General features: G+C 37.3%; 1 protein-coding gene across 1 annotated transcript in view; it reads left to right on the forward strand.

Annotated features, from left to right (window-relative positions):
- LOC116993230 (rho GTPase-activating protein 42-like) overlaps window positions 1-14,636 on the forward strand; it is a 149,997-nt gene that overhangs the window by 97,052 nt on the left and 38,309 nt on the right. The window contains 2 exon segments of the mRNA XM_033053639.1: window positions 6,463-6,564; window positions 12,592-12,702. Coding sequence (XP_032909530.1) covers window positions 6,463-6,564; window positions 12,592-12,702 — 213 coding nt within the window.

Genomic DNA, 14,636 nt, shown 5'->3' on the forward strand with positions numbered 1-14,636 from the left:
AGATGCCAGTGATAATTTCAATGTTATTAAAACCAACCAAAACCCAGCAACTCACCAACTACTTCCATGAGAACACTCAACAAAACCTCAGGCAACATAAAGTGGAAGGTGAATTTACATTTTTTCTCCTTGAAGGAGTTGTGAGACTCTGAGATTTTGCATTTTCCAAGAAGTCCATAGGATCTTAGCTCAAATCAGTCTTTCCAAAACTAACCTTAGTTTATTTTCCAGATTACAGTTCTACTTTTTTTTTGTCCTGCTACTTAGGAAGACATGGTCCCCAGACTTACTATTCCAAACAAAATCCCACTAACTTTGTAGAAATACAATTTGAATTTTTATTTGGGAGGGAATGAAAAAGGTGGCTTCAAAAAAAATGTATTTGAAGTCTAACATTCTAGCAATGAACCATCTCCAGTCTGTTGCAAAAATCAATGATTTTGCAGTCGTTGTCAAAGAGAAAGAAGAGGGATGTGGCTTTATTGATCTCTGCAGAGTTCACTGTTTCCTTCAGGTTCTTCAACTTACAATGTGTCTGACTTGATCTATATTCAAGTCTTACTGTTGTATTTTTGTGCCAGTTTCTACACCTCAGTCGGAGTTGGTGAAAAAAATATGCACTAATTCTGGGTAAAGGAAAGAAAGAAATCATCATGGCCACATTTCACAATGTTCACTTGCTTTCTAACCAAGGTATTCTCCTCTTTTCAAGGTATTGATGTCTTTTTTCCAAATAGTTTCTTTGCAACGATTTCTGGTTTAATTTCTTTTCTTGATCCTTTTAAAATAATTTCTTGCAAAATATGTTTATTTTATGGTTTCAACAAGAATAATGTTTTGGTGAGGTTTTTAAAGGATTAATGGGTTAAAGGGTAAAAATATTAATTTTGCAACAAACAAAGAGTTGAAAATTTTCTTTGTGACCAGATACAAGATGTAGCTATTAGATAAATATAACACCAAAAGTTATTGCAACTAAAAAAAGGGAAGTGAATGAGAAGGATGGCAGAGGCTCCTTTTGGAAATATAAGGAGGAATTAATGATGTAATGATTCTGAAGATATATGTAACAATTCCGACATTAACTATTGCACACAAAGTAGTGGTAGACCATTATAAAAATATCAGATTTCTTGATGCTTCCTCTGGAAAAGGAAAGTCAACTTCAAAATATAACAACTATCTCTGTTTTATATCTAAAAATACAGCTAGTGGGTAAAATTTGTAGAAATCATGCCAATGATTTGTAGCATGTATATGACTAGTTACAGCATGGAATCAAAATCTTTCTGAACAGGAGAAAAAAACTACCTGACTCATTTGAGTCAACATTTTAATGAACTTCTCAGCAATTGGAATTTCACAGCCATAAATATTTCTAAAACAAGAGGAATACAAGAACACTTTTTGAGTTAAACTTCTAAATGGCATGCCATGTAATTAGAAGTATCTCTTAGCAAAATTTATTTCTGAAAAAGGTGGTTTCTTTTTTTATTTTTTTTTGAGGTTATCTAATCAGTTTTGAAATAAAAGTATGCAGGAAATCTGAGAAGAGAGAATAAAACCAGGAATTAAACCTGGATCCAGTATTACATGACTTGAGTCTCTCAAGGGGATACTGGCACTTAGTAAGGCTCCATTAAAATCTGTAAACTGAGTGTGTGGTTAAGGGCTTTCCTAATGGGGTTCCTAGAAATGTGAAGCATTTCAAACTGTAAATATTTTTGAGCTGATTTAAGGCTTGACACACCTGAGAATGGTTAAACAGCTATACAGAGACATTTACAGTGTTTAGAGTCTGCAGGACTTAGTCTAGACAAAAGGTGTTGATGACTTATACATCAGCATAAAACACACCAAGAATTAATGTTATGTAATTTCTCTTTTTCTGCGCTTACATTTTATTGCACCTGCCTAATTATCTCACATGGATTTTAGGTGGGAGTGTTTTTCATATGTTCTAGCTGATATTTTGAAAGAAATGGTTAATACTTTGCCAGGGCAAAGAGAAAGGATGAGGTTTACTTGCTGGAAAGATGTACAAGGATGAAAGAAAGCTGGAGTCTGAAGGGAATAAGAGACAGTACAGAGATCAGGAATTGGTATCTTCCTTATTGCCTTGTGTCATGGCTGGTGCAGTCTGTTCTGGCAACAGTGCAGCACAAGCTTTCTTATCCAGCCACATCTCTTCCCCTGGGGTTTGATCCAATGTGGAATCTAGGCAAAAGCAATCATCTGTCTCCTAAACTTTGAGGACATAGTTTTGCGTGGAAACTTTCTTTGAAAACCTTCTTGTGTATTTGGAAAGTAGATTTCTCAGTCTTATGGGCACAGGTTGCTGGGACCAGGATTCAGATAATTAATTTGGGCAGTGGTTGTGTGTAAGGGTGTCTCGAGGGCTGCAGAAGACCAGGCTAAAGCTGGAAGAGTCTGTAACTCCACTTAGGATGCGCTTGTGTGCTGTGAGTCACTGACTGAGTGTGTGAGACAAGAGCTATTTTGGCATAAACAGAAGTCTTTCTTCTCATCCAGAACATGAATCACCTGCTTCTGAGTGTACCTTCTTTTTTTGTTAATTTTTATTAAGTAAACAGATTTCAGAGGCTTCAATACATCAATACATGGTTTTACTGGCACAATGTAGGACCTTCCAAGCAAAGGAAACTCACTCACCTGTTGGGGCCAGTATCTTTTATACTTTTCCCAGAAACATGTCTGAGTAATCAGAGCAATGCCAGAAACTGTCCTGCTACAAACTTATTCCCAGGAGTATCACTGTGTATAGACACTAATGCAGTCCAAATTACCAAGAGATCTTTAGTCCCAGGTTACCTTTGTTAGTCTTTTTACTTTTTCAACTTCTACCTTTGTAGGAAGAAGGTCTTAAGTTAAGTTAAAGTTAAGTTAAAAATCTGGAAAAGGAGGAAGAAGTTGATCAGCTGTGCTGTCTCTGAAAGCACTGCACTAGGGCAAGAAGTTGTCCTGGTGACAGGCAAGCTCCAATTTGTAGTTCTCTCTTTAATGTAACTGGTGTAGAAAATTATGGAGGCAGTGGTTGAGCAGATCTGTGGCAGTGTAGAGCTGCAGTCTGGGAGAGGGCTGACAGAGGACCATGAGAACCTTCAAATTCCATGTTTTCTTATGGATGGTGCCATGGAGATCTTTTTGAAGCTTCGCATGAGGTACATCTTAAAACCACAATTAGTTTATTTTAACTTGTCTTTCCCTTGTTCTTGGCCAGCGGCGGGGCTTATCTCTTTAGATGTGATAATTTATTTTTTTTTTCTTTTTACATATAAAGAGACGATGTGATAGCAATTCACAGGTTTTGTTACAGATCATAGGAGAAAATAAAAGCAATTGGATTCAGTGCAATGGGAACCACATTAGGTGTATCAATGGTCCATTCTTGGCATTGACATGTATTTGATGTGCTGTACATGGGTATTTCAGATGGCAAAGTCTTGTTGTCACACCTTTTTCTTTGGCTCTCACCAGGTAGCTGAGGCTTCAGACTCTTCCAGCTCTTGTTAGTAAAAGTTATGTTAGTGTGAAGTTATGAACTCAAGTGGCTAACCAGACTGGGTTATTCATTACCTATTGATCACCTTGGTTCTAAGACAAATAGTTCACAAGGCAAGATGAATACCTACTTTTTGTATCATAAATCTATTAGGGAAAGAAGGAAGGGAGGAAGGGAGGAAGGGAGGAAGGGAGGAAGGGAGGGAGGAAGGGAGGAAGGAGAAGGAAGGAAGGAAGGAAGGAAGGGAAAGGAAGGAAGGAAGGAAGGAAGGAAGGAAGGAAGGAAGGAAGGAAGGAAGGAAGGAAGGAAGGAAGGAAGGAAGGAAGGAAGGAAGGAAGAAGGAAGGAAGGAAGGAGGAAGGAAGGAAGGAAGGAAGGAAGGAAGGAAGGAAGGACTGGCTCGACTGGGTGATCCCTGAAATAGCTAATCCTGCAGGAGCTTTGCCCATGGCTCCTTGGCTCATTCCTTTGGCCTGACATCTGAGACAGCAGAGCAAGTGCAATATCAAGTCCAAAAGGGCAGTATGTGCTCTCAGCACCCAGCCTCTGTGTCAAAGGCTATGTCAAGTTGCTTTCTGAGCTAGGTGCTCTAGTGGACCACTGAACTCCAGTATCTTGTGACCAAAGGCTAAAATACTGCAATCAGGCAGAATCCTTTCCCACTTTACAATTACCTGGGGAAAAAAAATACCTAAGAAATAATTCTCTTGATATTTTTCATTGCATCAAGTTTGCCCTTGAGTATTTCCTAATGTTGATGACTTTGACACCTTTTTCACTTAGATTTTAAAACAATCTGGTTCATATTTCTAGTCCAGCACATACCATCATTGTCTCAGAAGATAAGACAGAATGTAACTAACTGCACGTTTTATTCAGTGATCAACTGAACTGAATTTCTGTTTGTGACCAAAGGTGCTGTTGAGATACACAGGTTGCTCTTGCTTCATCACGAAGACCTGGCACTTGAGTATTCTCCAACAAAACTGTGACTGTGGAACTCACCTAAGATTTCAGTCCCATAGAGGTTGATTTCTTGACTTAGAAGTTATTTGCCACTAGTCTGACCTTCTGCCTTCTTTTTTTTAAGAATATATTTGGGAAAGATTTTGGATGATAATTCTTATAGCTTCTTTTCACTTGCTAAACAAGAAACAATATTTTACTTTTCCATTTTTACCTTTTTATCCTGGTACCTGCTTATGCGTAATTAAATATAGAAGGCATTAGTAGTTATTCTGTGTTGTTATTTAATATTTTGTTAGGTCAAGTGCCTTCTTTTCCTTCTGGTGTCTTGAAGATATCTCTGTTGAGAAGTAGTGAGAAGATTAAATTGTGCATATTTTTCATACTAATATATGAATGTTTTGCAGAATAGAAAGTATATGATGTGTTTTGCAATCTAGTATAATTACTGTTGTAAGCTTTAGTCACTGGAGCTAATCAGTGAGTGGTTTGTTGTTACAGCTGGTAGATAAGTTTTAATTCATGTCATTAAAATCTTCCTCCTATTTCTTATTTCTCTGACTGACTGACCTGACTTTCCCATGATAGGACTAAGGAAAACAGGGTGGTGCTACAATGCAAGCTAGTTCTTTGTTTTTGTATATAAAAATTTCTAGGGAGAAAGGGGTCAGGAAGAGAATCACTACCGTTCTTAAAATGACCTGATGTTACTGCACTATGTCCAGTAATTAGTTTTTCTATCATTAATAGCTTTTGCACATGTGTAAGTAGGAGTGCCTGTCTTGAAGCTTTTTTTGTTTTCTCAAAATATTCAGCTTGTTAGTCATTAGGATTTAACTAAGATCATAAAAATCACTGGCAGAAAGTTGCTTTTATTTAGGGAATATATAATTTTATAATTAAAAGTTATAGATTTATCATTAATAATACTCTGATGGGATATCAGCTTCAATCCATTCTCCTATTTCTTGTAATTTGACACTCCTTGAAGGATGGAAAAGCTTTTGAGAAACCTATCTTTTTCTTAAATTTCAGATTTAAATTTCAGAACAGCAGGTTTTACAAGTTTTGAAGTATGAACTCTAAATTTGTTTGCAGAAAATAAGATGTTTCTTAATTTACTCAAAGAAGTAGCTTTCTTTTGTGTTATGTATCAATAGTGTAGTTTTGCATAGAAATGTGAGGATTGGCTGCACATGATGGGAAAAACAAAGCGGAGTGGGAAAGGAAAAAGGCAGGATAACTTTTAAATGAGACAAGCTTAAATATTCAGACACATTGAAATATTATTGGAAACAGACTTTTGGACCAATTTCCTTTTGCAACCACACATATGCTTTTCCATCATCCTCATATTTCAGGAGTGTGGGTGGAAAATAAAACTTATTAGTCTTAAATGCAAAAATATGCCTATATCTTTATCACATTTTTTATACTCACCTATGTCCTCCACAGTGAGGGTTTTTTTGTGGTGAGTTTTAGGGTTTTTTGTTTGGTTGGTTGGTTTTTTTTGGGGGGGAGGGGTGGGCGGGGGTGCTTGTTGTGGGGGGAGATTTTTTGTTGTTTTTTATTTGGGATTTTTGGTGGTCTTATTTTTTGGTTGTTTGGGGTTTTTTTTTTGTAAAAACAATGTGACAGTTAGGTACACTTCAAAAACAGATTATTTTGTATTAAGTGTGTGCTTAAAAAGATAGCACTTACATAAAATCTCATGTATATTTACTATGGGAAACCATGCAAGTCTGTTGTATGGGTTTGTTTTTATTTAAGTAGGATTTTTCCTACTTACTATTGCTTTTAATAATTGAAGCAGTTCTCCTACTATCTTTAGGTCCAATTCAGAATTAAACCCTAAAAATACTGGAACCAACAAAAGTGGTTTTATAATGAGGCTTATTTTGGCACCTGTTACTTCTTTTAAGTTAGCTATGATATTTCGTCAAATACTTCACTTGGGAATGTTTTGTTTTTCAGGATGGGAAGAAGAAGTTTGACAAGGAAAGTGAGAAATATTATTCCATCTTAGAGAAGCACTTAAATTTGTCAGCCAAGAAGAAAGAATCTCATTTGCAAGATGTAAGAACTGAACACACTTACCTAATTTCACATTTGCATAGAAATCATGATAACAAGCTGGTGTTCTTCAAGACATACTGTATTTTATTAATGTGATATTGTGATGGTTTCTGGTAGTTATGCTTGTTATGACTATAAATTCTTGACTGGGATAAATAAGACCCAAATAAGAGTTAAATATTTGAACAAAGCAATATTCTATGTTTGCAACTTTATGTATTTCAAGTACAGATAATGTTTATTGGTTGCAACAATGGACTTATATTAGTACAATAAAAGTTTGAGTTTTATAAGTGGAATATTAGAAAGACAATTAATTAATTGCTTCTAAGTTTGTTATTTATTATATTTACTGATGAAATTGCGCTTCTATTTCACATAAATCCTAATCCAGAAGACTGAACTGAGATCACTTTAATAATGCTCCTTTTTTTTATTATTTTTCCTCTTTTTCATCTTACTCTGAGATTGTGGCACCTAAAATGACCCTGAAATTGTATCTATAACTTCAGCATTGAAGAGTCTGTATTGCTAATTATTTTCCATTAAAAAAAACCCAAACATTAAGATTTCTAGTTTAACAGGAGGATTCAAGGCTCTCCAATATACTGGTAGAAATGAATATGACTTGTCTTTGAAGCAAATTACAATAAACCAAATAATATGGTATCAGTGACACTTTGGGAATTGTGCCAAAAGTAGTTAAAAATCATTTTGATGGGATTACTGTTTTCACGGTGGCTCTTAAATTATGGGGGTTAGTTTGCAGATAGAATTTTCACCAGAGGTGTGACCATCACTCAATCATGTTTTGGATTCTTTTTTTCATGTTTGCCAATAATAAACATTCAAATAAATATCTGAATATTATAATTCAAATAAAATAAGAATAAAATTAGAAATTAAGAATTTCTAATAATATCTATATGCTTGAATTGCTGTTGCTGTCTGTATAATAATCAGTCTAGATAAGACATTAATTATCCAGGATTTGTTAATGGCCCACTTGTATGTCAGAGCTTTCATTTTTCCCAACTATTTATGTATTGATGTAGCTGCAGTTCTGTTAAAGGCTAAACCCCAGCTTAAAAAAGAAAGAAAATTTTACCAAATTGTGGAAAAGCGAACTTAAACACTAATTTGTTCTGGAATACAAGCAAAATAAAATAAATAAAATATTTTACTCTTGAGGCATGAGAATAATTGCAGTCTAAAAGCAGAAACTGAAGTGCAAAGTAACAACTGTGAATCTAATAAACTATGGTAGAATAACAATGTATTTGGCTCACATCTATAAGCTAATGGAAAACCAGAATAATTTTTTCCAGTGTGTCCTTAAGTGACATATCTGGATATTAAAATCTTGTAACTGAGGCTGAGGTTTTCTGATTTCTAGATGCCTCCCTTTTAAAGGATAAAGGGCATAACTTGGCATTTCGGTCTTCCCGAGTTTTCTACAGCTGTAGATGTGCTGAATCAGCAACATAGACCCACCATAAGTAGAAGGTACCATAGCAAATCAGTACCAGAATTGTTAACCTGGGAGACTTTTGGCCTGTGTCTGTATTGTAAGTGAAAGGAGGCCAAACTGCATTCCTGACTGAAATCCAAGATAGCTGCTGACTTGCATCCCGAGTGGTTTGGGTGAGTCCCATTTATAGCCCGCATGTCCAGGATGGAGTTTGCTGGAGCAGCCCACAGCAGAGCAGGGCACGAGCAAAGAAGCAAGCATTGCTGGCAGCTGGGGCTTTGGTGGCCAGAGCCGGAGATGGGAAGTCCATGCCTCAAGCCAACATCATGCATTCAGGGAGGTGGAAATACCGTTTGTTGTCTGCTACATGGGAAAAATATGATTTCCTTGAATTTATGAGGTTTCTTGATACCTCATCACATTACGTGGGTTAAAGAGTACTGGGATGAGCAAAGATCTTGTACTCTGTTGGATTCTTTACATATCTTTTACATATCTCACTTGAGTGCAATTGAGACCACCTTAATTAGGCATCTGAAGTTTGATGGTTGAAGCATGTTCTGTAGTTTGCATATATTCACCTGACTGAAATATCTTGGATATTTTAAGAGCCTGCAAGACTGCTGGTGCAGTTTGCGCAGGTGACTGGCTTTTTTCCTTTAGCATCAAAAAGAAACTTCATAGTAGAATCTTTTCACTGCCTACAGGAGCCTAGAGTGGAGGGAAAAATGGGCAGGATTGAGTGATGTGCGAAATCTAATAAACTTCTGATTTCATTTCTCTGAAATCTGTTCCAGAATCAGTCTCTTAAGTTTATATGAAGTTCTGGTATATACAGTAATTTCACGATTATAAGCCGCACTGATTATAAGCCGCACTTCTGGGTTTCAGCAACTTTTTGGTTTTTGTCCATACATAAGCCGCACCTGATTATAAGCCGCATGTTACAATACAGAGTGTGATCAAAGGTATCTGTTCTATCACCATCTGTTGAGGGTGGGGACAGTGATCCTTATCTCAACGGCAGATAATCTGCTAATGGGCCATCCATTGAAACCAGGCAGGGCATTGTTCTTTATCTTTTCACAACCCATCCTTCCTCCAGTGAGTCATTTTCTGCTAATGGCCATTGAGTCCCACTGTGGGACTGATAAAATTACTGCATCCCATTGGGAGTTGCTCCAGCCAGGGGGAAGAGCCCAACATTTCTTACCAAGATAAAAACAGAGGTTTTGGGACACTAAGGGAGCCCCTTTCTCCACTGGACTCCAGAGGAAAACCGGATTTCTCCACATCACCACTGGAGCTCCAGAGGGAAACTGCACCTTGTACAGGAGCACTGCTCCAGCTGAGCCACATCTGTCACTGCAAGGGGACTGCAATCACCATTTAATGGGACTGCTACCAACACCCTGCCTGACGGGGTGTCAGGTTGTACTCTGACTTTGTCAGGGTTTGGAGTTTGTTTCTTTGTAGTACTGTATTTCTATTTTAATTTCCCTAGAAAAGAACTGTTATTCCTAATTCCCATATTTTTGCCTGAAAGCCCCTTGATTTCAAAATTATAATAATTTGGAGAGAGGGGGTTTGCATTCTCCATTTCAAAGAGAAACGCCTGCCTTTCTCAGCAGACACCTGTCCTCCAAACTAAAACAGCAACTTTTTGTTCTTTGTCCATATATAAGCCGCACCTGATTATAAGCCGCACTTTGGGTTCGGACCAAAATTTTAGTCAAAATGGTGCGTCTTATAATCGTGAAATTACTGTATATTGAGGTGATAGCCTACATCAACAAAAATATTACTCGCTACAACTATATGTCATACAGGTAGAGACTCTAAATCATATCCATCAGATCTCTATTTTTACATGCATTTTGAAATCACAGAAAAACGTGGAAATACTTTCAGCTTTTGAAACTTTAACATCACTTTCAAAGAGATTCTTACAAATCTGAATCCTTTGGTGTCAGCATAAATTCATAAACTTCTGCAGAGTATCTTTTTGGGGAATTCTGAGTTAGTCCCTGTTCACTGGTGGTGATTATGGCTCTAAAACATATTTAAGATGGCATTTGGTTATTGTATCATTACTACTGTAATGCTGTTCAGAGTAGGGATGGATTTAATTAGGTGTTTAAATACTTTTTCTGAGGCAAAGCCTAACAGAGGCAATTTCTAAAACTATGTTTCATTATTTCTGTACAATTAACTGAGAGAGCTGAGATCTCTTTCAAGTGCTTGTTGATGGCATTTGTGTGAGCAAGGCATTGCTGGATTGCATCCCAAAGTGGTGGCAACTGCTTCTGTTCAACTATCTTTGTGATAGACTATTTTGTGAAATAAAACTATGAACAGATTATCAGGGAAAACAGTAGCCAAACACACTATATGAATGGCAAATGGCAGAGCTAATTTTGAGGTACAGCAGTTCATTATTGGAATTTTGAGTGCTTGATTTCAGCTTCATATTATTTGTTTACTGATATATATATATACAGTACATTCACAAATACAAGCCGCACTGAGTATAAGCCGCATCGTCTGGTGTTGGCAAACATTTTGTTTTTTGTCCATAAATAAGCCGCACCCGAGTATAAGCCGCTCTGTGTTCGCAGTGAAGACCCGCATGCAACAAAGTTACCAATTAGTAACAGAACCGCGGCAGGGCGGGGTTTACTGGTTCGGCTCAGGCCATGAGGGCTCAGGGCTGCCGACAGGGCTCGGTCACCCCGGCCCGGCGCTGCCGCTCGGCGGCAGGGGGGGCACAGAGCCCACTGGCACCTGCGGCGGCCATGGGAGCTGGGGATGGAGCCTGCCTGCTCCTACCACAGTGGCACGCGGGGACGGGAGCCCCCCGAACCGCGGGGCCAAGCGGAGAGAGCTGCCCCTGTCTCCTCCAAGCCGTGGGGCCAAGCAGGAGGGAGCTGTCCTGCCTTCCCAACCCCCTGTGCTGCCTGCACAGAACAGCTCCACCTGCCACGCAACAGAGTATCAATTTGTAACAACCGCGTAGATGCAGGGTTTTACTGGCAGGAGCTCGACTTTGCAGTTTGCACTGACTTGGTTTGCACTCCCAGGGTTGAAAATGTCAGAAAATTATTCACATATTGGCCGCACCTGAATATTAGCCACATTCCCAGTATGGGAGCAAAATTTTGGTCAAAACAGTGCAGCTTGTATTCGTGAAATTACTGTATATTTAATAGACATGGGAAGGAAGTGCTGGTACTGAATGATTTGAAGCTTATGAGGCCTATGTGTTGAAGTAATGTTAGAACACTGGGCTAGGGAGATGGATCAATATTGTTAAGAGCCTGTACAGCCAAATCACAACAGTACCTTGTCCTTGAGTAGAGAAGCAATCTTAATTATTTATGGTGCTATTGATGGCCAGATCCTGCCTGAAGGAAAACACTGATTTTTTGCTTTTGTACTGTTAAAAGCACTAAATCTCCTTTATGATGTGTTTGCTGGTTTATAGTTTGTTGTCAAGGGAAGACAACATCAAGCTTTCCCAATTTCCCAGCATTTGTTATTTTTAATGCCAAAATTAAACTACAGAATATACAGAAGTATCCTTCTATATTTTAACTAACATGCATCAAAAATAGGTGGAGTGATCTTATTCATGTTGTTAATCTCTGATAATATTTTGACCAAAGAGCAAAATCTAAATAATAACAGCTCAAAAGGGATTTGCTTGAGAGAATGATTTGTTACAAAGAAGGATGAATTAAAATGGAATCTGCATGTCTTCTTTAAACATTATCTACGTGCTACACTGCTTGTCTGTTAGTTCCCTCTCCTGTGGCTTGTTTAAATTGAGGATAAAAGCCTATTACTCTTTATCAGCTGATAAGAGTTAATTCTTTAGCTATTTAGGCAGAAGACACTGTTCTGATAGTGGATCTCCATGTTGGGTGGTATTAGTCAGGCATTTCTGACAAGTATTGCCTCATAGTTCTCTCGCTTGAAAATTAAAACTTGAAATATATTTGATTTATGAGGTTAGGGACTTAAATAGGTTTACATTCCAAGAACGTATGACTCATACTGTAAAATAATAAGTTGCAAGATGTCATTGCTAAAGACAGCCTATTTAAGAAAATATGGTTTTGGGAAGGTATTTGAACCTGAGAAATATATACAGTGCATATGATACTTAAGTATTTCAATAGAAATAATTACCTTTTTGTCCATCCTTGATTCCTACACCACTCATTTCTATTTCCTTTTCTAAACTTACATTTACCAAGTACCTGCTGCCACCTTTCTTTCCCTCCAGGCTCTCCTAAAAACTATAATATTAAAGGGCAAACAGAAAGAAGAAACCAAAAAAGAGTGAGTAAAAGGCGTAGGCTGAAATGCGTAATGTTAGCTTCTTAAACTTACATTTAGGTTTTTTATAGTATTCTAATTTTCAGAAACAAAACTGAACTCTATGAAACTTTTAAAGTAATCTTATAAAAGATCTGTTTGTTAGTGACATAACTTGTTTGTAAAGCAATAACGAGGCTAAACTAATGTTGTCTGTATTTAATTTTGTCTTTTAGGCAGATACACAGATTGACAGAGAACATCAGAACTTTTATGAAGCATCATTAGAATATGTTTTTAAAATCCAAGAAGTACAAGAGAAAAAGAAATTTGAATTTGTAGAACCTGTAAGTTTATGGTTTATTTTCTTTAGAATGCATGCATTTAAAGCTGAAAATTGAATTTAAAATATCAAATTTTTACTCCCTTTTTAAGTTTTGAATGCAGGTTCTTTGTATACAGACAGACATTAAGAACTTGGCTTGGGCACTTTCCATGTTTATTGAAGGATTATGTAAGAGTTAGTATCTACTGTGAAGTGAAATGTCTGATGACTTGAACTGTGTGTAACATTTTAATGGGACATCATGTAATGTTGTGTCTGTGCAACACATAATCGATGTTTCCTAATACCATGAATAAATGGCTTAAATTTTGAGCCAGGTTTTTAAATTTAAACATTTTGAGTAGGCAGTATACATAGACATTGTTCTGAGTTACACATGAAGTAAAGTGAAAAATCAGTTTTTCTGTAGGATAGGTAAGTTTATCTTTTTTGTTGGTGAAGTCATTTGCCTTTAGTTTACTTTGCACATAAAGGAAAGCATATGTTAACATGCCACTAAAGAGTAAGATAAAGTTGTGTTTCAATGTCCACGTTTAAGTCTGGGATTTCCTTCTGGACTGTTTCCATCCCCCACCCCTGACTCTCTTCTGCGTCAGTCAGTAGCAAAAGCAGCTTCAGTGTGACATGCTAGCATATTTCTGTGGCCTAGTAGCCATGTTACTACTGTTCATGTCATACAGACAGGCCTAGCTTGCCACTTGCCTGATGTAGTTAGTACCTATAGCCCTTGACAGAGAATTTCCAGTGCCATGTGTCCCTTCCCATTAAGCACTCTGAGCACAGCAGAGCTCTGGTTGTTAAAGAGAACACGACAAATGTAACTTTCTCTCCACACCATCTCCCAGCTCCTTTGTAACTACTGAAGCAGCACTCTTGACTCTGAAATGGGTCGAATTACATCTCTAACACCCCGTGTCACCAAGAAGAGTTTCCGGTTGCCTTCTTTCCATGAGATGAGAGTGTATTTTATTGTGAATGTTTGACATTGATGCAAACTAATGAACCTGGATTCAGCGAGCAGTACTTACAGAAATCCTATCTTTATGGCATACAGCTGCCAAATCTTAGAGACTAAAACTTTGCTCGATTCCTAAATAAGAACATTTTTCTACCTGTCACAGATTAATCCAGAGTGTGTCTCTCTGTCTCCTTCTGCAAAACTCACACATCCTGGAAAAATCCAGCAATCTTGACCTAGCTCTGACCCTAGTATAGAAGGCTTTATGCTCCTTTAATGTAATAGAAACTTTCTGTATTGAAAAGACTTTGTACATTGGAAAATATGGTGCAACTGCACATGGTTAAAATAGTTAAAATTTACTTTCAAGTGTATCCATTTCCCTACTGTTTCGGATCAGTTGGCATTCCAACCCAGTATGACATACTTGATGTTCCCAGGGAAGGCGCAGGAAATACTCTGGTGACTGGGTAATGATAGACCTTGCAGTTAATTACTTCTGACTTAGGGTGTGAATTTATTTATAATCAATCTAGATATAGATGGAGCTTAAATTATAAGATCAGTTACAAAACTTTGAATCTTCAAAACTCTTAATTTTTGTTTGTAGTCTGTTGCATACAACATGCTGAAATTAGAGCATTCGCTAAAACCCATAAGGCAAAATATGCCTTGTGTGAAAATGTAAATTAAAATACAAATCAGCAATAGCATGAGATTTAAAATAAACCAAACTAAGCAAAACCAGAAAAATCCAAATACTTCAAAACAGGCTTTCTAAAATTCATGTTTATATAAGTGATGTTGGAAGTATGTGCATTTGTTCCTAGATGAAAGGTCTAGATAAGGACAAAGCCTAACACTTTAAAATCCATTATCAAAAGAATTGTCATATTATTAATTTTCCTCTGTGTACTCTCTGATTGTGCACATGGTAGATGCCTGGTGGTGTGTCTCTATGGACATTCCTCTTCAGG

This window comes from Catharus ustulatus, chromosome 2 (genome assembly GCF_009819885.2).
Source record: "Catharus ustulatus isolate bCatUst1 chromosome 2, bCatUst1.pri.v2, whole genome shotgun sequence".
NCBI classification, from domain to species: Eukaryota; Metazoa; Chordata; class Aves; order Passeriformes; family Turdidae; genus Catharus; species Catharus ustulatus.